Consider the following 25189-nt stretch of genomic DNA (forward strand, 5'->3'; position numbering starts at 1 on the left):
TCTTTCCCCTTTATATACTAAATTACATTTTAGTCAAAGTTCTAGAAAATCTGCGAAAGGAAATGCAAATGAATGCATTTCTAACACTACCATTATGCAAATATTGGGAATTCATTCATTTAGATTAACAGCTGGTGGTGAACATCTTCCAGTCAGGTGCTGTTAAAACATTGCAGAGGAAGACAGTGCAGCCTTTTAACATATTTAAGGAAAAGTCAGTCAGACATCAAACCATGTAGAAGACATGATGGAAAATACAAAAGTGATTTTTTTTGACTGCTAAAAAGGAGAAGCATTATCATTCACATGTAACTGAAGTAACAGAAGTGAGAGCACTCATTCGGAATGGCCCGTCACAGGGTTTTGTGTATATAATGAGCATACAATATATGACGTCTCTGGTCAAAGTGAAGGGGTTTCAACGGTTCTAGTCCTTGAAATTTTAATGACATTAAACCCTGTTTTTTGTAATATTTATGGCCTGCACTCAAAATAAAATAGCCATTCCAATATATGTACATCTTATAAGTTTAGTTTTCATTAAAACTTCCTTCACACAGAAAACTTAAATTATGTTGGAGTCAGTTTTTGAAATGCAAAAAAAATAAATAAAAACTTTTAGGGAGATTTAAATTATTTTCCTTTTGTTTCAAATGTAGTACCATTGTTCTCAGGTTTTGTTATATGGAAATCATAAAGTGCATAAAAACAGATGGATGGAAATGCACTAGAAAATCATAGAGGGTTGAAAACTCTTTTTCATAAGCACTGTATGTGTGTCTGTATGTGTGTTCCTCACTGTGGCGTCCTCTCCAGACAGAACCCCGGGGTTTTTGCTTAGGTCCAGATGCAGCAGAGAGTTGGAGTAGTCGTCACTTGAACACAACGCCTGTGACAGAGAAACCACGCCTAAAGGGGAGAGAGGAGATGGGACAGAGAGGAGGAAATGGGGGAGAACGGGATAGGGGGTTTGGATAAACAACTTAATCATCTTATAATGATCCCCTTTTTTTCAAATGAGCCAATTTAATGCTCTGGACGTGACTTATTAGCAACTAATGAATACAAAACTACATTATGGAAGAGGGTGAGCAAGCTCGGTGGCAAAAAAAAAAAATAATAATTGAGCACAGACTCGTATGGCAGGCGAGTTATGAAAGGAGCTTTTGGAGGAAGCCAGCCATATTTTTTTTTCCCTTATCCCAGTATCCAAGTGTACCCTGAAAGCCAAAACAAAAGACGATCATTCTCTCAAATCAGATCACTACACAATTACACCCACAGGCCCAATGGAACCCCTCATTAAAATCCTCACCCTGCAAAACTCAAGCGAAGCGAAGCACAGCATAGCACAGCACGACACAGCAAGTTGAGGATTAAATATAGACACAATTACAACACAGGAGGAATATCTAACAGCAGCAACAAATATAAAAAAAGTCGACAAACAGTTACTTTGTGTGTCACTTGCTACATGATGTGTCAGAGTATTGGGGGGAGTTTGCATGGAGGAAGACAGCTACTACATGTGCCGCTCTGAAACTGGCAAGGCGCTAAGCTCTTCATCCCTAATTTGTAGCGATTAGGAAGGAAATGAGGGGAAGAGGGGACAGGGTGTCTAATCCCCCCTCCATCCATCCATCTATCAGCTGCCTGATTCTGCTCGAAGTGGAGACTTTTAGAAACAATCCGGGCCTGCGTGACAATGTCAAGTGTGCGTGGGAGCATGGGTATGAGCGTGGGGCTTGATATATATCTGCCTATTTGCATGTCTGATCACGTCGATGCATGCGTGTGTCTGATGACCAAGCGTGTGTGCGTGCGTTCGTGCGCGTGTGGCGGCATATGTGTAGGTGTTTTAGAGACAGCCGGAAGGAGGGGGGAGAGGGAGAGAGATCTATAAATATTCAACAAATTAAAAAAAAAACTCAGCCCCTGCAAAGTCATACCACCACCGACCATTCAAGGTCAGCATCATCACTGCATTCCCTTGAATCACTGTGTCAACACAATGCCGTTTAAAATCGCACCCATTGTTGGCTCCCCATTCATAACGCACACTGACAGTGCTGCTGTTTGTGGCGTCCATAGATAACACTCAGCTTTCAGCTTTATAATTACATTCAACACCACCTCTGCTATACTGCCGTACAAAGGCAGACAGCAGTAACTACAGAAGCAGAGAAGTCAGATAAAAAAGAGTGAAATTTTCAAGCGGGCCATCAAACTGCGCAACAGACAAAAAGGTTATAATGCCTCCATTTTATGTCTTTTTTAGTCCCCATCTCCCCAGTGCTGTGTCAGCTCTGGCGAAAGGTCTGGCTGCACCCATTATCATTCTGGTGAAGGGAAGAAAAGGCACACTGCCTTGGTTGTACTTCTTTAAAATCAATTACAATCTACTTTGGTGGCACAAAGACCTGAATGCAGCAACGGTGCCCCCTAGTGTCAGGGGTAACTAGTTTTGCACCTGGGGAGGCAAACTCTGGCACTGAAAAGGCTGAATCCCCCAGAAGAATAGGTGAGAGCTGCTAGCTTGTCTAGGTCGGTATCGCTAATCACATTAGGGTTTGGGTAACCTGTTGGTTGCCAGTTTGGAAGTTGCTGTTTTTATATCCTTAAAAATTGGGATTTTGAACATGCAGACTGAGGAAGAAGGAGATTACCTACTGAAAAAGTCAGCCAGTGGTAGACTCATACCCAGTAATACATGCAATGAGTCAGACCATGTCATGTCATTTTGGGATAGCTATTTAAGCCCCCAAAATACTGCCATAGAACATAAAATACTAATGGCCGCTCCTTGTCCATTTAAAGGGTTGTTTTGATAAGAACATATTGTCTATAGTCAGTACAGCAAACACATTTACAATAAGAGCTTTTAAATATGCAATACAAAGAAAGTTTACCACGACAAATGACATGTATTCCACTGAGTCAAATGGCAGTTACTCTAACTCTGCTACACACCGTCATCTAAATATGTTGGTTCACAAAATGTGCTACCAGATATCGCTTCATTAGAAAGGATATTTTTCGATTGCAGATGTCGAAAAATGAATCATGTAAAGTAGTTTCAGCTTTGGCATAGGCTAGTCATGGCTAACACAATCTCTTTACAGAATCTGTACCCAACACTTGAGGTGAAGAGATAATCTCTTACATGGTGGAGGCAGAAAGCTCACACGGAGGCATCTAACCCCACCTGTTTTATCACATAAAACCACTGTTTATACGGGAAAATAGACATGAAAAAGTCATATTGTGCACTTAACACACTTAGGATCAAAAATGTATTTACTGTGTCTGCCTTTGTAGGGCAGCTAACACTATTTTGTTACTCATTGTAAGAACTTCTTGTATAAGCTCAATCAGATAAACAGTATCACCCATAAATGCGATAAAGGATGAAAAATGCAACAGAATACTGTAAGCTATCCTGAGCTAAATGCTATCAAGACCAGGCTATTAATTTATAGTCACATCTGTACAAATATGATCCTTTTGGATCTGCTGTAATACTAGTGGAGGGTTGTATTGTGTGGGATAAAAGCAACAGAACTGGGACAGCGTGCTAATTCCTCTGTGGGATTTTAGGGGGGGAAAAAACAGATCAACTACTTATCATTCTGGCCCGAATATCATTTGGTTGATGGATCATACTGTACGGCTCTTTCTTTTATCCATGGGGTAAACGCCAGCCCAAATAAAACTGCGTGTGTGGCAGCAGGTCAGCCGTGTGGTCTGAGAAACTGTTGCATGAACAGATGAAACCGTGTTCAAGCCCCGTTTTAATGGAAAGCTTCTACTCGGCTGAAGTGTCTTTGAGCCAGACGCAGTTCTAAAATTGAAGAGGACGTTACTTTACTTGACGATAGACATGTGTGTTTGTTTGCAGGGTCAGCCACTAGAGGCTGCTGCATCTCAGAGGAGCACTCTTACCCTTGGAGGAGAGGGAGGTCTTGGAGAGATTGAGGAGGCGCAGTCCCTTGTTGAGGCGACACACTTGTTGAATCAGGTTGGAGACTCCTGACACAAGGGGAGGAGACGGAGAGAGCTCATAAATCACAGGAACATGTTCACCCATCGAGAAGCAAACAATTGATTAGTTGATTGGCAATAAATAAGTCCCAACTCCTCTGACTACTGATGAAATGTCTTTTTAAGTCTTTTTCTATAATAAAAATGACAAAACGTTACTACTGCCAACCTGTTGAATGTGAATATTTACTGGGTTTCTAAGCTGTCTATGGCAGCAGACAGATAATCTCTGGATTTTGGAATGATAAGACCTAACTATAATAACAAAATAACTGACTGATTAGTGGATAATGATGTATTTACAGCTCTACACTTGTCCACTCTTCAAGAGTGAGCAGCCCACGCAGAGCTTAGCCACATAACTTTGAGCTAAAATGCCGCCTCTCTCAGTACACCCCCTCCAAAACATACACATACATATCCACAAGTATACTACAGCTAAAAAAAAAAAAAAAAAAAAAAAAAAAATCACACCAACATACTTTACAATCTCACTTTCTCCCACACACCCAGTGCAGAGACAAACTCATATGAGCACCATATGCCAAGCTGAATTACGCAGCAACTAGCTTCAGCTCGACGATTTGATTAAACACATTACGGCCCTGATGATGACGATAATATGAAGTGCACTGCTTTATTAAAAATGGAATTCACCAAAGTGCCAAAACCTTGTCTCCTGGTTCTCCTATTTTCCTGGCTGTCTCGGACTGTATGAACATGATGTACTGAATGGGCCGACCTTGTACTTCGCTGTTACAAAGTGTATTTTATGCCTTTTCAAAACAGGCACACCACAGAAGGTCATGGGTTTTAAGGGGCATTATTGTGATGGTGGTTAAGAATGCAACACATTCGTGGCACGCAAGCACACACACAACACACACACACACAGAGGGCAGTAAGTTTGAGAAGAAGAACTTACTGAAGCGAGTGGAAGTGACAAGTGCCAGACAGGAGGACAGAAATTAGCTAATGAGTGATGCTGGTACACACACATTTCCCCTGTGCCTCCTTCACACTCACACAATAGAGCAGGGGGGGTGAATAGTTGTTGTTATATTACAGAGGCGAAGGCATGCGCAATTCAAATGTACGTGTCTTTATGTGTGTTCATGTACAGCGAAAAGGCGAGAGTTCACAGGAGTTTGCATGGCGTACTGTGGGCGAGACTGAAAATAAAAGCATTTTCTCCAAAGAGGAGGAGCACTCATAGACGCGCAGTATGAAAGATAGATGAGAAGAGAAAGAGAGAGAAAGAGAAATACAAAGCGAAACAGAAGAACGAGGGTTCGGTGAGGACAGGGATTGATTTTGAATTCTTTGAGCGCAAACAAAAGCCAGAGCAGGAGAACAATCAGCGGCGTCCTGAGAGAGACGGCAGTGGGAGGGAGAAAGAGTTCACAGATTCCGGGACGCTACCTTGGTTGTCTAGCGTGTTATGAGCCAGGTTGAGAGAGTGAATCACAGAGGCGGGGTTCTCCGACAGCGCCGACGCCATCTTCTGTGGAAAATCCCTGGGGGCAGAACGTTAAAAGGCAAAATTAACTTCTCTGTAGAAATCGCTGATTCAATACTGGTCTTAAAGACGACTGAGAAATCTGCTGGAGAGATTTCTCTAATTCAATTGAATGAAACTGATAAAGTTCCACCATTACACCTCTTGACAATGATGTCCGACACCAGCTGCAGCATTGTCCCTCTGCAGATATGTTAATGGGGCTGAAGTACTTTTCTACTTAATTTGTTCCATTATGGTAGAACATAAAGGAGGTCAATTTTAAATGTACGCATATGCATACAGTAAAAGTTGACTCAGCTATTAAAATGTACAATAATGTCAGTCTCTGATTCATGGGGTTGGAAAGATGGAGTAGAGCTGAGATTTAAACATATACTTTTGGGGTACTGAATGGCAGAAATGTTAAGCATCGAAAAATTATAAACGTGCTAACAAAGAAACCAAAGTATTAAAAGATTGGCGATGTTCTAAAACATGTTTGTTTTATCTTTGACAAGCCATTTCCTGACTTAAACAATAACTTATGCTAAGTTGTTAATTACCAGCTGCGACAGCATCAGCTGTATGTGTGTTTCATCAAGGCAACATGTGGAGCTGGTGACACCTTTTGCAGCAGGAACAACTGCAGATGTGATTCTGACAGATGTTTGTCAGCACAGCAGCATCATGTGCAGGATACAATCACCTGGCACACATTGAAATATATATATTCCCCACGAAATCAGTATTTTCAGGAATATAGACACCTGTAGATAAAGGGTTGACACTTATCACAACCTAGCAGTTTTGAGTACCTCTGAGGACTATGCATCTGTCTGCAGACAGATTTTGTAGACACAATAGCGCCACAACTTGCAAGATCATAGTCAGTCATAAAACTTCACAGGCGTGTAGCGGAGATTAAAAATATAGGCTGAGTTCAAAGATGGATGTCGTCTGACCCATGAGTACTGAGTAGTCATGTACTAATGTAGTAATCATTATTGAATACCCAATGGTTTGGAGTGTGTGTGTGGGGCGTGATCCCATTGCAAGTTTTGCTTTGTAATTCTTAATAGGCAAAATGTTCTACCATGCCAATTCATTTAAGGTGTTATTTGCATACTGGTATTGAGCTCTATGGGGGCTTTTTAGCATCTTTCAGTGCATTGTTTTGGTTTTGTGGGCTGTAAATGCACCAATCTCTCTCTCATCTCTCATCAACTTTGTTGCAGCCACAGCAGGCAGCTGTTCTCAGTGTAAAACATGTGATGAACCCACTGTACATCACCTACACAGCACTTAATGGCAGAAAGACAAAGTAAGTGACTAGCCGGTAAACATAGCAGAACATTTAGCAGCTATCGAGCAAGATATTTCCCTCAGGAGTAAGTGGAGACCTGAAACAGCTAAAAGGAGAGAGAATATTAGGTTTACATTATTGGGTGGACAGAAACACAATGCTGTTGTTGCCGTGTGTCTGCTGAATGTGCACTGGGCAACTGTTCCGTAGCATGTTAGCCACTACAACTTTATGACATTACCATAGATTATTAATCTTGGCAAAGTAGACAAGAAAAAAAAAATCAATTAGGGCTGCAATAAGTAAGCCAGCGAACTCACATTCAAAATATTCAGATTAAAAAAAAAAAGAAATCTCCTCCAAGCAGTAATGCTTTCAAATTGTAGACTCACATTTGTTCTTACTGTGCTGTATTAATAAACTTGTGCCGGCAAAATCGTTTTCTTGTAATCACATTTTTCAAATCAGACACATCAGAAATTGTATATCTGTGGGAGTCAGACGTACCACATGCTGTTTAAGTATCTTACTTACTCACTTAATATAAAAGTCTTTGGGTTATCATTTTCATGTCACTGCTGGCTTTTGGTGCTGTGCTCACGGAGAGCCTCCAATAAAAAACGTCTCTCTCTATTGGAAGTGATTTTAACACAGGGGAAGTATAAAAACTTGGTAACTTCATCATCATGCTGCAGTAAATCATCTCGCCCTGAGGCAGCCAATTCATCTCAATTAATCCTAATAAGGAAACTGCTTTGCTAAATGACGCTATCCATGCATAGAAGGTGAAACGTCTTGCCAGGTGAAGCCCAAAATTTGACTAATGTTCCAGTGGAGAAATAATAAAGCCCGCCAGAGGCAAACAGGAGGCAGCTTTATTGAGGTGTGATTTGATGAAAGAGCATAGGTTAAGAGAGGTGAGAAGGAGAGGAAAGGCAGGAGAGGCAGAATTGGAAAGGTCAAGACAGCGGAGGAGGGGGGAAGGTGGGGAGGGGTGGAGAGGTGAGATGAGCTGAGGTGAAGAGGTGAGACGGAAGAAATGGAAGTGAGAAGAAAGGACGTGCAAAAAAAAAGGAAGGCAGAGAAAAGGCTGGAGTGAGAGGAGAAGTGAAGGTGTGAGGAAGAGAAAAGGTAGAGGAAATTAGATTAAAACAACAGGAGGTGACCGGCAGGGCTGACGATGATGACAGGGTGGAAGGAACCTACGATTTGAGTCCAGCATTCTCCAGAGTGAGCTCCTCCAGACTGTTGGACTTGCTGACAGTGTGCAGGACCTGGTCCACCACCTCCGACCCCTGGAGGCAAACACAACAATCATCTCAAATGGAGCAAGAACCTAGGTGTGGGAAGTAAAAAGCAGGCAGTGATCTGAAGCAAAATAAATTAGAATATGTTTATTTATTGGTGGATTCTGAATCGGTATGTCATTTTTTCTACTGGGTGTCTCTCAAAAACAAAAAAACATAAGTAGCATGGGATCGTGGGAGTGGCTGTCTTATTATTAAACAACAATTTATTTATGAGTGACAGACAGAAATTTTTATGGACAAAGTAAAGTTGAAAGTTGTTTTTAAGCTTGAGTAAAATGATGGCTTTCTTTGGGTTTGAAAATCGTATTACTAGGTCAAGGTTGTTATACTTTCATGCAGAGATGTTACACATAAAGTCTTTAAAGTCAGCAGCCAGTAGAATTCAAGTTAGAGTTTAAGATAAGACACACAACCTACAATATATCCCTACATAACATGACATTTTCTACCATAAATCGCCTAATGGAACAACAACGGAATTCTTTTTGTCCTCTGTGTTCCTGTGATTTCTCTGTGAAAAAAAATACTTTCATTCGGACCTTAGTTTGCCTGCAAGTAAACACGGATGAAAACAATTCAGGATTTAAAAGTATTCCTCAGCTCTGCAAATGTTTCATGAAGGACGAAATGCATCTGACAAGTTCGTTTGACCTCGGGGATACGCGCGGTGTGTTTCGGCGAAAACACTGTCAAAACAACTTTTGTTTGTTTACAAAATCTTCCACAGGGCACCTTTAAAATTCAAAAGCCAAGTTTCGAGGGGCTTTACATATATTAATACATTCAATTCAATACCTTTCAAATATTTATTTGTTGAATTATTTTCAACAGACAGTTTTCATGTGGTTCACCTCAGATGGACAGCACTTACTCTAATGCATAATATGAATATTTAATAGAGATTGACATTGATACATAAAACTATGCTGAGGGTAACTTGACTCGGTGTCCTCCGTCTCGCTTCCTTAACTTGATTTCCATTTAATGTATTATCTCAACATATTAAATGACAGTCCGGTAAGGTTTTATGTACATGACGCATTGGCCCAAATCACCAGCAAATTGATTCGAGTTGATTTAGGAAATGCCAGCCAATCCCAGAACCATCATTTGACAAAGGCTTTATCATGCATTTGGACAGCAGTCGGCCAATTGAGCAGATATAACAGCTGATTCAATTAAAAAAAAGATGTAATCTGATCAAACACAAAGGCTAGCTAGAGCAAACATGAGGGAAGATAACTACAAAAGGGAACTGATTAGTAGTCTACATCTGGTAAGAAGGTTTATAAGTGAGGGAGATAAGAAAAAAGATAATTACTATGCGCATGTCTTTGCAGTACAGCTTGGTGAACCAGGTGTTGTACGCAATGGATGCCACGATCACTGCCAAGTCCCTGGGATGGAGAGACACACACATATTAGGGACACAATTTAAAAAAAAAAAAAAAGTTAAATTAGCTAACTCCATCTGCTCAGAACCATTTCATGTCATTGATCCATAAATCCACATTATCGTGGGCCAAACTTTTTCTTTGCTCCCCGTTTGGTAAAAAGTAGTTCATCATTGTGACAAGGAGAACACGGTGGGCAGGGCTGCTTTCTAAAAGATGACTGATACTGCAGCCCTGCTGAGGAGAGGCTGGGAAACAGAAAGAAAAAAAAAAGAGAGAGTGATGTAAAGATCGATGGCTGGGTCAGTGGATTATTCAATAAAGCCACAGTTTGATCCCGGCTACAGACCTCAAACACTGCTACATCCACTGCTACACAAACAGACCCAGAGCCCACAGACCAGCCTTTGTGGGTTTGTGACGGAGACAGAGAGCGGGAGGAGGGAGAGAGTTTTAGAATCCTCCAAGGTCCAACTAAAGCCATACTGCTGCTACACCTGCTATACATCATCTGACAAACAGGCAGCAACACGGAGAGCAGGGAGGCATGGGAAGAGAGAATAAGCCCAGAGAGAGGAAGAAAGGAGGAGAGTGAGACAGAGGGGAAAATACAGAGCGGGGAGAGGAAGAAAGAGTGTAATCTAGCCAGGGAGGGTCCTGTTGCCAGTAACTCCAGTGGCCAGGACATTACAGTATATCTCGGAGGAGTAAAATGGCTACAGGCTGTGTTCCTTTTTCATTACCGTGCCAGCCATCGGACCAGTCCATTCTTACTACCAGAGCTAACATAGTCTGTGTGTTGAGGGAGTGTGTGTGTGTGTGTGTGTGTGTGTGTGTGTGAGCAGATGATGCACATGTCAGGATTCATTATCACCGCTGACTGCTGATTCATGTTTTGACAGCAGGACATGTAATTGACCTCTACGATGCGTCACTCAGTCATGCAGCACGTCGGTGTTGATGGGTCGTCTTGTACTTGTACACGACGACTTGTTGGCACAGCAGGTCAATCTGTCGCTGTTTTCTCCGACATGCAGCTCAATTTAGGTTTCGCCGACGACAAGACTCTGGGGAGTGATTATTGAGCTCTCCATCCATTTCCAGTGTTTATGCTTTAAGCTAGGCTAATTGGCTGCTGGCTGTAGCTTCATATTTAGCATAGAGATAAAAACAAAAGTTCATATCCAACTCTTGGCAAGAAACTGTATTTACAACACTATTATCCAAAGTGTCAAATATTTTTTAAATTCTGATTAACCACATTATCTGGTGTTCTCATTAGTGTGTGATAACCTTAAAAAAAGATCAGATGTTTTAGTTGCCTCAGAATGAGCCTCTTACACTGCATCTACAGAGGGACCGAGTCGTCTTACACAAAGTTCGCCCTGTCACAGTGGGATGTTTCTACAGTAGCCCACAGCACGCGCACACGCACACACACACACACACACACAAACACAGCTTGCGCATCTTCCACAGCCACCGCAGGTTATGAAGGAAGGAAGGAGAGGATGAGTAGGAGGGTGCTCGTGGTGTGTTCCATTTCAACTCAGAAATTCCAACCTCCCCTGTAAAAAAAAGTTCAACTGGAACGATCCCTGAGGTTGGATTTCTGACTCGCTAAATTGGACGAACCCCATCAACCCCAATTTCAAAATCCAAGATGGTTGCTCCGGGTAACAACAGCTGTGAAAGCTGTGGGTTATTCTGATCACGAGCGCTTCTGTCTCATTTGTGTCTCACAAAATCAGTCGTATACACAGCACTGTCCAACGTCCATCTGTGGACATATTGCGTCTGTGTTTGTATGTGCAAGACACAGTTTAATGGATGGTTATCAACTGGTATTACTTAGAATTGCTAACCTGACTAGAACTTGTTTTTGGACTTGTTGTATTTGAACCTGGTCAACTTGAGTATTCCCAGCAAAGACAGCAATTTGATCTTCAAGCCATATGGAGCCAGTTTATGTTTGTTTTTTTTTTAATAACCCCCTGTCTACTTCAGTCGTTGAAAAGGATGCTTCAATTGTTTTCAACTTTAAGGTTCATCAATGCCCAAATTAGGTCAGCTGCCCATATAGACATCTGCAGTTAAACCCAAATGTTAGGACTACGCAGGCACCCAGTGCGCTATAAAAAGATGTAGCACACGCATTCATAGTGCAGATCATGTCTGAGTGTATATCAGGCCTTGACTGACTGTTCAACATTACGCAGTCAAACTTTACTTTTTTTTTTTAGGCTTTCTCAATATGACCTTCTAGCAACAAATGTTGAAGGCTTTAACATTTGTTACAGCCCACAGTCTGCACCAGTATGACCTCTTTCTGCAAAGGTCTAACTATATCAAAATCCCAGCTCTGAGATGGAGTTTGTCCTGAGGTGGTGCTGGATAAAAGGTCATTGGGTCATTCAAATCAAAGTCTCCCCGGGAGCATTAGTGATCTCAGTACATTTCATGGCAATAAGCCTATTAGATTATTTAACAGTTTGTAAGTTAAGCTGAGGGAAGGTCACTGAGTGTCCACTGGGGACCATGAATATGCTCAGTAAATATCCCAGCTATCTGCCCATTGGAATTTTATATTTCTTGTGTACAAGTGGAATATAAGTCTCAATGGTGTGATAGACAAAAGGTCAGCGAGGTCAACAGAAACAAGACTCACTCTGTTGGGACTGTGAATATTTAAAGCAAAAGTTAGAATATCCTTCAACACATGGAATGGGGATATTCTGACCTGATCCATGGCATTAGAGTGAAAGATCAGAGGACGCTAAAATCATTAGGAATCATCCCCTGGGGATTTGCTGCTGTATGGTAATAAATCAAAGCTACAGTCTCAGCCTCGGGTCCAGCAACAGTGACAAGGGTGGCAAATGGCTGCAGTGAGCTGTTGAGCAGCAGTCCTGCTTCAGCAGCAGACACAACTAATCAGACAGAGAGTTCAAGTAAAGTTGGAGTGTGCATCCAGACTACTGGAAATGTGTGAGTGTGTGTGCATATGCACACAGAGGCGACTGTCAAGCCAAGAGGTGCCCAAAGAAGTTCTTAAAGCATTAATAAGATGTCACAATTTCTCTCTCACACGCTCAAGTCAAACATAAACAGAGATGTATGCAAGCACAGAATCCCTCCACCCACACGCACAAACATGGTGTCAACCTGCAGTGGCCAACAGAGACAGATTGTGTGTTTGTGTATTTGGTCGGGGTTCGGAGAAAAGAGAGACGGAACAAAAGAGCAGGAGAAAATGAAAGGGTAAAAAACACAGGAAGTGGATAACGGGGCCAGAGAAAGAAGGTGTCTGCTTTCAGTCCGGACGAATGAGCGGCGAGTCGGAGACGATGTTGGAACGGACGGCAGTCAGCAGAAAAAGCATGGCCCTGTCGCTCGCAGTAACAGTAGATGGGCTCCATCGGAGAAGATTGTAGGGTTGGAAATGTGGAAGGATGGGGAGGGGAGGAAGAGAGTAACACACCACAAATAGCTCACAGCGTCTGGTCGCGGAAAGACCGCTTCTTAGATCATTTCTGTGGGCATTTACATCCCTTTTTAATTGCTACTTTGCATTTTTTGAGACTCCTAGTGTTATTTGGTCAATTCTTTGCTTCCTCCATCAGTTTCGATTTAATACAAGCTTTCCTGAAGAGCAAGAGAGAGTCTTTAGTGTCAGACTCTGGGCTCCAGGGAACAATAAGTAAAAAAAAAAGAAAAAAAAAGCACAAGCAGGCAGCTCCCCCTGCAAAGCCCTTTTCTTTTATCACGCACTATATAAAATATAGGTGCAAAAACAACAGCGGTGCAGTGACTTTGGCTCTCAATATGTAAGGCATTAATATATTCATGAGTTGCTGCTGCAATCATGCTCCTATGAATGGCTTTTTGATTTAGCAGCATAGCAAGGCTTTGCTCCTATGATGAGATATGCATTTTTAAATGTGAGTGTATCCTCTCCAGTCAGGATTGTTGTTTCTACACGGGAATGTAGAATGAGTTCCATAAGCCTCGGGGTGTTCTGGGGACAAAACAGTCTTCAAACAGCAGACAAGCAAGCTAGGTTGAATTCTCCATGTGCACGTCAGCTGTCAAACCTTTTATGATTGGCAGCACTCGAGCGACACGTGCATTCTTCCACAATATGTCTAGGGATGTAAGATAGCAGTGGGGAAGTAGAGGAGAACACATGTAGCATCTTACAGCTGTTTCCAAGCCCTGTATTCTGCCTCTGACAGGCATATTTTTACTTCTCTCTATGATCTTCCCAAACTTCGAACAAATCGGAGCTGAGAAAACACAGCCAAGATTAATGCACTCAACATTTTACACCCAGGGAAGGTCTTGTTAGACAAACAGCCTCTCTAATGTCAGATAAGACAGGGGCTGACAGATGATGGTATGGGAAACATATTTTTTTTGGGGGGGGAAACATCGTGATAGATGAAAAGGAAGCAAAAGTCTTTCAAAAGTACAGTGTAGTCAGAAAGTGTTAGGACAAAGATGTGTTCTGTACTCCAGCACAGTCGATTTGAAATGAAACACCATTCGAAATGTTGGTTACAGGTCCCATGACGACTGCATCGACCACTGGCAGCAAGCGAACCTTAAGCAGCTACTGTACTCTGTCAGAAATAGAACAGAAGAGAAACTCGTGTATCTGTTTGCAACACATCCAGAAAACTGTGGAGGATGAAGCCCATCACATCGCTTTATGGAATAAGGCTGTATAATTTGGTTTGCATCTTCTGCTTCATGTCCATGTGCACCGTTCCTGTCAATGCCTCAAGCCAAGGAGTAGGGAGAAAATCTGTTCACGTATAAATGGAATTTCTTCTCTCCTATAATCCTAAAATCAATTAATCCTAAAATCATACGGATGAATAAAAGTGTATTTTGTACATTTGTAATGTTATGGTTCCTCCTCACCATGTTGACGGACTGGGAAAGTCGTAACTGTGCTACGAGGGCAAAGTGTAGCCCCAGGAAAGATTATTGCATTTACACAGTGTAGTGAAGCCTTTGGGCATATTCAAATTTAATACATCCCCGGGAAGAATTAGTTGGATACCGTGTGACTCGTGCAATACGTAAGCCTTGTAAGGTAAAGTGTTTTGGGAATGTTGCAAGCCCGACAGGTCACGTACATCATCAGCCAGTGAACACTGCCAGCAAACTGTAGCGCAGAACTCCAGCAAAGTGTTTTAACAAACCTTCAGCCAACTCTGACCGGGGGAAGGAACAACTCAGTCCACAGCCTGACTCAGTTCAAAAGGCCTGTGTCTGTGCAGTGTGGGGGATAACAAAAGGTCTCCCTGGTACCAGCATTGCAGCAAGAGGAAACCATTTATTTTCCACTGCTTGGGACATATGAGATGAAGCACAGTGGCCAACTTCTGTTCCTAAAAAAAGAACCAGACCTACTAATTGGACAGCTGTTGCTCAATAAGGCAGGCCATAAACAGCTCCAAAATCTGTCGACCTGATACCTCAATTAGATGCTTGAGCTTCACTGTGCAGAATGATTGATATTTGCAGAGTTTGACACCTAAAAAAAGCTCTTTCAAATTCATCTGTGAAGCGTTAGAACTTCTCCAAGTTCAACTTAAATGTGAGTTTATGACGTTTACACACCAGCAGGAGTTTGTGACAATCACGACAAGTTTGGAGGCCACCCATGCTCCAATATGCAATTCAAAAAAGTGTGATGTGGAAACTGAAACCTCCAGCATGACTGAACGGACCTTGAGAAAAATGTTAAAAAATTCACTCCAGTCAAAACGCTAATTATATCTACACTGAGCCATCCACTGGAACATTGCAGTTAAAGAGGGTGTCTCCACTTTCCGAAGACAAGACTGAGGAAAGACAGGGCTGATGAAAACAGGAAAAAACAAGGACAGCTGCAGGATGGTTCTGGCAAAGCATCATCAACAAGTATGCCAAATGTCCTCTGAGGTTTACAGCCAGACACTGACTGCAACAGAACAAATATCAAACATAATGAGGTTGTGTTAATTCGTCCAATTACTTTATGTCACCTAAACATCCCCTGATGTAGATGTTAACGCCCTAAAACTCGTGCTCTCACTCAGCACTTTACCTTCATCTTCATTACAAATCCAATTCGCGGGAGTACAGAGCCAAAACACACACAGTGTCTGCGCTGTACACACTGCTGCTGTCATAGTTTGACACAAGCTAATTGTTTCCGTCCAATCAGTGTGCGCTAGCATGCTGCAATCAGCCTGGGTGTGGTTAAGACGCCAGTTAATTATGTCACCTGCTGTCAAGATGGCTGAAATCCAGTAAATTGAACTCCCTGTTGTCCTGTGAGTGGTAGATGGTGTCAACATCCTGGAACAGAGAAGGAGAGCAAACGAGAAAGAGAAGGATAATGAGGGAAGAAGAAACAAACAGCAACAGAGAGGGAAAGCAAAAAAAAGGAAGGTTACATTACATACAAGAGATCCCACAACAAGATAAAAGTGCTTTTGCACAGCTTCTTAAGTTTCCTCACCCACTGCACTTCTTCTTTGCAGCCGATTCCATTGTAGTCACAAAGGGCTGCATACGTCTCAGAGAAACCTCCTGAAAGATGGGGAGACAACAAATCAATCCGACAAAGATAAGAAATGACAAGGACAGGATTAAGACGGGCAGAGGACGTATGAAGGAGTGAGAAGGAGAGAGAGCGCACAGGCCAGAGATGAAAGAGGAAGTGAGGAAGAGCGCGACACAGATAGTCAGCAGAGAGCGAGAGAGATTGGCTGTAAAAATTGAGGTGAGATGAAAGTATTGCACCATGAAAGAGCTCTTCTTGTAGATTAATAGGATTACCAGCAAAAGAGGAGTGCATCCAGCAACTTTGGTCTTCTGACCCACTTAAGGATGAGTCTCTGACATGATGTGGTGCGAGTCGGTGAGTCAGCGAGCGAATGGACTGAAAAGCAACCGCGCACGTCCTGCATTGTGTTTGGTGTGATGCAGACAGAGACGTAGCTCACCGCAGGTTTTTTGGGGGTCCAGCGACGATTCAGAGTTCGGTGAAAACTTGTGACCTCCGTCAGTAAGGTCCCCCTCTGCTCGACAAATAGGAGGGCTGAAAGACAAAGACCGGGAAAAGAGGTTCAAACACGATAAGAGTCGCTTTAATGGCCATGACATGCTCACACTGACATTGCTAACGCTGATGATACATATTATCTTAGATTTGGGATATTATATTGTGATACTGCATAATTGTTGTTTTTTTCCTGGTTCTAAACTATGCAATACTGTCATTAGTCACACCTTATTATTGTCAGAATATCGATAAAGTTATTTGGTCTAAAATATGTAGATTTTGACGCCTGTAGCGGCATTTCTGAGATACCAAGATACATATTGTGTATCCCGATTTAGCTTAAAAAAGGGAGATTTGCATGTATTTGATCATAAAAAACAAAGTACTGAACTAATTTAAATGTTGGCCTGATGATGGTACAAGATAAAAGCTAAGGGCTTACCCAAGTGATTACATTATATCTTAAGGGGAATGTGAATCTGTGTACCCTGGGGAGGTTTGAAGGAGGGCACAGGGTGTGAAAAGTGAGGCTGGAGATTTTTATAGTCCGGCCTGCAGAGTTTGGCCACTTACGAACACAATCAGCAGTTGCAGCACCGGCTGTGAGACGCAGCTCATAGAATGATTAACGTACGTGAGGCAGGAAATAAATGTGAGTTTTAATAGCAAGGGCATTGCGGGCTGAAATTGCAGGAGCCAAACTAAAAACATCAAAAGCATGATGTACAGTACCTTGAGCTGAGTTAACTCTGGAAACTTTACTTTGTAAAAGAGAGCTAGCTAATGATGGAAGGAAACCTTGCCACAAATCAAGATTGAATTTTTTTTTTCCAAGGAGAGTAATGAGGGAGTTTAGCAACATGAACTGAAGGTAACCGAGGTCACACAACAAGTTGCACCACACACTGCAAAAGCAGCAGCAAGGTTTCTACAGGTATCCGACACATACAGATTTTTTTTCTAATTCAAGCACTGAAGAGTATAACTGTATGTGGTATACAGTAAATGTTGTCCTGTGCAGAGGTAGGTTTTATGAGGAAATGTGGTTATTAGAGTACGTAAAAGCCAACACATAAGTACAAGTGTAAAGTAAAATACAGTGTTGTGTTCAGTCATAGGATTCAAAATTTGCAACATCAGATATGCAGAAGAGCAGAGAACAAATTTAGATAAAACGTTTGCAGTAATTGAGACATCAAAAAATGTATTTCAGACATGTTCATGTTCACATGTCTCTGTGACCTCACAGGTCTTAATCTATCCCCCATACAGCTTCATACCCCACTGGGAGTGTTTCAGACGCAGGGTGTAGTGCCTGCCTGATGTTGTGCATCCTGCTCAGATTGTGTTTATTTCATCCTATTTTTCTGATTTCTGTGCTTCTAGCAGGGGTGTGTCGGCTACGTAGTTAAATTGATTCTTGTTTTTGTCTGTTTTTGTTATTATTTTCCAACACTGTTGTGCTGTAGAAGTCTGCACAGAGTGTTATTTTGAAAATTGATCGGACGCTCTACGTTGTTTCTGTGTATGACTACCTGCCTTGCTTGATTTGCTGTATGCACCTTGACGTGGCTACTGCCTGCTTCCAGCGTGTGGCTCAGTTGTACCTAACAGAATCTGGGGCAAGACTCTCTCAGGACCTGCAGGCACCCTGGCCAGCACAGTGTCTGGATTTTGTCTGAGGGGGGTGGCCACAGCATCAGACTTTAACAACAACAGTTGATCACCACCACAGTGGAACTGCCACGCGTGGGACTGAAAGTGCATCATCTTCATTATCTATATTTTCAGGAGAGGTGATTTCTCTTACTTTAGACAGTGGCAAAGTTATGATTAGAAATCCTCTGCTCCCAACAGGCTGGGGTGGACATGGATGGTAATTATTATGTTTTCACTTCCCTTAGCTGCTAGTGTTGAAGTGCCCTTAAGCAACACACTGAACTCCCAGCTGAATAAGTGGAGCACTTTAGTGCCCAAGAGCCGGTACACTGGTACAAGGCTGGTATAACCCTCCTACTCGCTGCTGGCACTCTTCCTACAGGACATTTCATATAATAAATTCTCACACAACTTAGCAAACAAGACTACAGAAAGGGTATTTGACTTACAAAGATTCATAACCAAATTTATCTTATGCCGAAACACAGCTGCATAATGTTTTCAAAATGGTAATACTGTCTTATTTGCATTGGCAAGATGCTAATTTGCAGCAGACTTGGTTTTCATTGATTATAGCTGCTCCAGTCAGAGTTAAGATGGAGAGTGAATGTCTCCAGTGTCGAAACTGCTTATGACATTGCTTTGGTAGTGAATAAATAACCCGTAAACTGTCAAATCGGATCCCTGGGATGCTGTTTGATGCTACCGTTGCAGTTGTATAAAAAGAAACATATTCCTTGGCTTGCTGGTTTTCTTTTAAGCATTCTCTTTCACAGAAAAGCATCCAGCAAGCAGAAAAGAGTAAGGACCGGGATCACAAAGTAAATACTTCGCTCGCACATAATGCTGTGCTGTACCTGCTTTGGCTTTTTGATAGGATTACACCACTATACTGTTGCATTCAACACACATCGCCCTTAATCCCATTTGTCAACAAAATCACGCACAACACCTCGCCACATCCGTGACCTTAATCCCTACCTTATCTCCACAATCATCACCCGCCCCTGGATGTGTGCGCATTTGTGTACGTGCCCGTTATCTTGATGCTATTTGCATTATGTACTTGTAGCGCAGCGGTACCAATCAGTTACAAGGCTGCACAATCAAACCCTCAACAACATCCCTCCCTCTGTCCTCCCCTCTCCCTTTATTCTCTTAAAATGTTCTCACTGGAAGCAATCATCTGGCGTGGCCCTAATGGAAAAGAGCCATTCGGAAAGATGATAGAGTGCGGAGATAGCCTTGTGCAGGTCAATAGTGGGAGCACTGAGTCAATCCAACTGCTTTTAGGAAGTGGAGATGAGACCCACGAGAAAGAGGAATAGGCTCTCCCTTGCTGGCCCGCTCACCCTTACACTCACATGACCAACGGGACAAGAAGGTTTTACCATTTGAACTGAACCCTAGCCAGGCTTTTTCTTCAGTGTGCGTCCCCTGAGCTTCCCTCTTCAGGAAAAAAGGAATTGCAGGAACGTACAGTGCGAGTTTTTTGCTTTGTCAGTGACTCTGTGTTCTGCGACTCACTCCTTTTACAAAATAAGCAGCTTTAAAAAGAAAAAAAAAGAGGCAACACAATGCCTTCAGGTAACCGCCTACTCAGTGTCAAGCTGGCTGATTTAATCCCAGTGATTGCTGGGTGTTATAGTCTGCCGTGACACAGAAATGGGTCAGATGCAAACTACAGCAATACAAGAATGCATTTGGCTGCTGAAGAGTAAAGCTGGACGAAAGTGAGGCTGCCAACTTGCCAACGTACTGTCTAGTGCTGTTAACGTTGGCCAACTTGTCTTCGCTCCTCAGTGCACACGCAGACACACACACACACACACACACGCACACACGCACACACGCACACACACAACAGAGAGCGTAGTTCCTTCACTGGAGGCAAGGATGCTCGGAGATGCTTACGCATAAATGGAGTTGTTGAAGACTCGGGAGAGGGCGTAGTTGATGTGGTTGACCATGTGATCCAGCTGGTCCTGGGTCTGTAGTCTCAGCGAGTAGGTGGTCTTGTCTGTGTCAATGACAACCTGTACATGGACACGACAGTTTATCGAAAATGATACTTCATACCGCTGTGGAGATCCTAACAGCAGGATAAAAAATAAATAAATAAACATAAGCGCATCACCTGGTGTTCTGGATAGGTGTTCATCGCTCGGATTTCCAAGAAGTTGAAGGTGACCTCCATCTGAAAAAAAAAGGAAAACATCACTGTGATTCACACTGACCTGTTGTCAGAATTCATCGTCTACATCATCTTTTTTTAGGATAAAAATGTCTAAAAACAACTACCCCTTTCTTATATTTTGTTGAGCTGTGTATTTAATCTTATCTGATTATTCGTCAGTGAATGAGGAGGGAAACCAGCTAATGTGAGTAAACATAATGTAGATACAACTTGAAGACATTAACATTAACCTTGAATGTTTGTGCCTGGGCCATGTAGATACAGTTTCATTAGCAACAGTGAGTGTTTGACAGTGAGGAAAGCAACTTCCCTGATCCCACAATACTAAGTAACACAAATCAGTCATGTTACGAGCAAACAGAGAAGTTTGCAGAAACCTAAAAGAAAATTATTCATACTGCCGTGCTTGTAAACATCAATCACAGGAACAGTCCAATTTGTATTTCAACTTTGACCTACCGTAATGTGCACAAAACTGTGCAAAGAGGGATTATTACAATTTGGGGTCTATTCAGTTTCAGTTTCACAGCTTGGCTTAATGACTCAGAGTCTGGCTAATAATGGGGTAGGCGAGGAGCTCTGTTAAATCTTAGACTAAGTTTGAGAACAAACTTGAGATTCAAACTATCAAAACTTTGTGCGTCAGTTTACTTGCTTGTGTAGAGTAAAAAAACATTAATGAAAACGCGGATGTGCAACCGCCTAACGCTAGCCAGGTTGATGCTGCACATGCCCCCAGGGACTGACAAATCTGCATAAATCTGACAAATACAGAGAAACTATCGCCTAGTCTGGGAGAGAAAGTCATTTCTGCCTGCCATGCCATGATAGATCAAATGCAATCCACTTGTGCCTGTCTATGAAAGAAAACTGAACACTTCCATTGCCGACTTATTTACAGCTGGTCTGCTTTATCTCTTGTGTTTCTTGGCCTGTTGTCCTTGATTGCAGTGATGTCACTGACCCTGACAGTACAGTGTTATCAGGACTGATTTAATTGATAGCAAAAATAAACTAGATAAATAAGACCCTAGCTTAAATAAACCTGAATTATTCTTTTAGGAGTCACTGAACAGTTTGGTAAATGTGCTTATTCGATTTCTTGCCGAGGAGATAGATGACAAAATCAATACTGCTCCCATGTCTGTGTAGTAAATATGAATCTACAGCCAGCAGCTGGTTAGCGTAGCTTAGCACAAATGCAGTAAGCAGGGAGAAACAGCTTGACAGGCTCTGTCCAAAGGCGACAAAATCCACCTACCAGCACCTCTAAAGCTCACTAATTAACATGCTGCCTCATTTATTTAATCCCTACAAGTGTAAAATCAGAATAAAAAAGCTAAGCTTACCAATTGCTGTCTGCATCTTCATGTGAAAATATGTGAGCAGTATTGATCCCTTCATCCAATTCTTGGCAAGAAAGCCAATCAGCTCATTTTACCACAATGTCAAACTATTGCTTTAGACCACTGACTTAAGCTACCTACCACCTTATCATCTTCATTGTGAGCGTTGTCATGACTCCTATCATTCTGAAACATCATCACCACAGTCATCATCATTATCTCCTCTCTCCTGCTCTGAAAGTCTGCTACTGTTTTTGTCACATCTCTTGCGAATTACCATGAGATCAAGGCTGGCAAGTGAAAGCCATAAAATTCAACGGAGAGCGAGGGAACATTTACCTTGGTGGGCACTTTGACAGCAAAGAGATACAGCCTCCATGTTGCCAGGACCTGAGGGGAGAAACACATTCATTTTTCTGTCACAGTGCAGGAAATGCAAAATGCTAATCGCAGCAAAAAATAGCACAGCACAAACACCCCATAAAGAGAGCAAATCATCTCTGCAGCTCATCCGAATGGCTCGTAAGTCATGCTAAGCACTCAAGACATTAGCAACCTAATGACGATAGCGCGTGAGAGCGTGCGTGTAAAAGAAATATTGTGGCGAGATTGAGAGTCATATGACAGTCCGATTCATCGGGCTAAATTGTGTTGATGGAACTAAGTAGCGCATATTCAACAGATGCTTCACTATGTCAGGGAGGAAGCTGATGGTGGGATGGTAGGGAGGAAGAGGAGAAAGAGAACAGGAGGAGTAAGCACAAAGAGAGGTGCGCTTTTGCCAAAAGAAAGACATTACCATATAAAAGTGTCTGGAGTAACGAAAGAGAAGGAAAATGTGAATAAATTCACATCTGCCTATGTAATTAATCTCATTCATAATTCAAAAACCTATAATTAGCATACCCCATCCATGCACTGTGCATCTCTATCCCTCTCCAGCTCTTTCTCCAGTCCGCACTTTGCTTTTGCTCTTTCTCAGCTGGCTCAAACTCCACTCTTGTCTTGTCCATAATTCTCTCCTTTGCATCCTATCATTCCTCTCATTTCTCTCTTCATCTCCATGGAAATCTGTTCATTCCCCCCCCCCATCCTCTTCCTTAATCCCTAATCCCTCCATCTCCCCGTGCGCCACAGTGCCCTGTCTGGATTGCTCCCGCCTTAACACCTCACTCCATCCCCTCCGCCTGCCCTCACCGCCTCCCTTCGCTCAACTCCCCTGTCTCCTTTCCCGTTTCAGTTTTTCTATTCTTTTTCTGCTCTGTCGCTTTCAATTCCTCAAGGCCTCTCTGCGCTGAATGGCTAATGGCGCCCCGCTGAGTGGCGGTGAGAGGAAGAAAGAAAATCAAACATACAAAGAGAGAGTGAGGAAGAGGGAGAGTTAGAGGAGGGGAGAGAAGGACAGCGATACCAGATTTCCCTCGTGATAATGAAGTCCTCGGATACTACAGTCCCAGCAAAGCTGGCCTCACAGATCAGCCCGGTGTCTTATCCATATAGACATCCATAACAGACTCCCACAGAGAGGAGACAGAGGAGAAGGAGACAAATGAGAATAAGAGACTAAAACGAAGGAGACAGAATGATAGCCCCACCGAGAAAAAATAAAAAATAAAAAATCCCTCGCACACTAAGCCAGTGGAGAAGCCTTCTCAGAAGATTGTTAGTCCAATCACAGCTTCTTGACAAGTTTGAAAACTCTGTTATATAAATCCAGAGAGGAGCAGAGGAAGCGTGATGGGACCTCAAGGCACACAGAAAGAAGAAAAAAGAGGCAAGAGAGATCTATGAAGAGGGAAAAGAAAAGACAGAAGCATCTTCTCCCTTCAAGAGCGCTGTGAGCTGACAGAAGGTCTCATCGTGTAAACAGAGGCATCAATAATGCAAAATCTCTGACGGCTGCGGATTTGATCCTCCGATGCTCAATAAGGCCTCTTGCATACTGTTTCTTTTCTCTTGTTATATCATTTACAGCCCATTGAAGTATCATTAGAGATGATCAATACTGAGGACCATTATTTTTGCCTGCTTGGACGGGTATGTGCAGCAGTAGTGGAAAAAATCTGCAGGATATTCATTCAATATCTATACCGGACACAGCCAGAGCACACCATTGTCTCCTTCGGTACAACCTCTCTGCGCCCAATTGTCTCTCATAAAATCGAGGACAGGATCTATGCTGTTACCAGCATTATCATTTTTACAGCATATCAACACAGTGCATGTCAGTGTGGTCCATCTCACGCTCGTCTGACGGGACGGCTCCTGTGTTGAGTTCTGAGCACTGTGAAAAACACTGGTGGCCTATATTTACTACAGTGCCTGAACGCATCGTGTGTAGACACAGACTGAGAAGTGAACCTGTTGCTGATTTTGCTATGTGGGCTAGACACAGTGTTAGATTTTTTTTTTAAGCTGTACCAACACGCATTTCCAAAATTAGCCAAAATGAACTGTTGGCTTTTTTCTGACAAAACCTGCATTGCAAGCCAGTGTCTGTATACTCAGCCAAAATGTTTTCTAGGGACAGAAATATCTGCAAATACCTTTTCGTTTTACAGTTTCTTTTTATATTTAAATGTTGGCGAGAGTCTTCTTGCTGTTCTTGAAGACTAACAGAGAGACAAATCTGTGTTAGCTACGCATGTCATTTTCTAGCCTGTACGTGGTAGCAAGATGTACATGGCAGCTGTGGCTCACGGGTAAAGCCAGCATCTCGTTATCAGAAGGTTGCTGGTTCAATTTCTCTGGTCGGCATATCAAAGTGTCCTTGGGCAAGACGCCTAACTACAACGGATGTAGTATTACTAAAACACTGGCTAGCTACAGTAGACTGAGTGGTCAGCAGGAGGAGTTCGGAAGATTTTGACTAATTTTTCCCACTTTAATTGGCAGATTTGACTTCCTGTTAGATGCGACTTTTTGTAGTAAACACCCCGAAATATAGTTCTAATTTCATATGTAATGATTGGAAAATGCAAAGTCATTTCAACTATCACAGTCAAGCAGTTGTTAACACTGAATGCACACTATGGTAAATTGGTCCACTTTTCCAGGCACATATGAACTTTGGAGTGGACCAAAAGTGGTCAGTCATACTAGTGCTGCACAATTACTAAAAATCTTTTTCACCAGATAAAAGGAAACATGTTTGTTTAGCCAACAAATGTCACATCATTATGATTTCAACATATTGTTAGATGCATAAATTATCATTGCCACTAACTGCAAATAACTGCCTAGTCACAAGATCAGTCAGATTAAGTTAAGTCCTAATGAGTCCTTACTTTCACTCTATTTTTCAAGGAGACTACTGACTATAGACTATAGCAGATAGTACAGAACAGACTATATAAAAAGTCTTAAGAAATGTTG

At 42.3% G+C, this 25189-nt stretch overlaps 1 protein-coding gene across 10 annotated transcripts in view; it reads right to left on the bottom strand.

Annotated features, from left to right (window-relative positions):
- carmil3 (capping protein regulator and myosin 1 linker 3) overlaps positions 1-25189 on the bottom strand; it is a 97576-nt gene that overhangs the window by 56586 nt on the left and 15801 nt on the right. For all 10 annotated transcript variants that reach the window (XM_037084475.1, XM_037084473.1, XM_037084472.1 and 7 more), the window contains exons 4-14: positions 22154-22204; positions 20409-20468; positions 20186-20307; positions 16554-16648; positions 16067-16137; positions 15830-15903; positions 9477-9552; positions 8052-8140; positions 5464-5558; positions 3943-4029; positions 800-909 (exon numbers count right to left, since the gene is read on the bottom strand). In XM_037084475.1, coding sequence (XP_036940370.1) covers positions 800-909; positions 3943-4029; positions 5464-5558; positions 8052-8140; positions 9477-9552; positions 15830-15903; positions 16067-16137; positions 16554-16648; positions 20186-20307; positions 20409-20468; positions 22154-22204 — 930 coding nt within the window. The remainder of the gene's footprint in view (positions 1-799; positions 910-3942; positions 4030-5463; positions 5559-8051; positions 8141-9476; positions 9553-15829; positions 15904-16066; positions 16138-16553; positions 16649-20185; positions 20308-20408; positions 20469-22153; positions 22205-25189) is intronic.

Source organism: Acanthopagrus latus, chromosome 21 (genome assembly GCF_904848185.1).
Source record: "Acanthopagrus latus isolate v.2019 chromosome 21, fAcaLat1.1, whole genome shotgun sequence".
Classification (NCBI taxonomy): Eukaryota; Metazoa; Chordata; class Actinopteri; order Spariformes; family Sparidae; genus Acanthopagrus; species Acanthopagrus latus.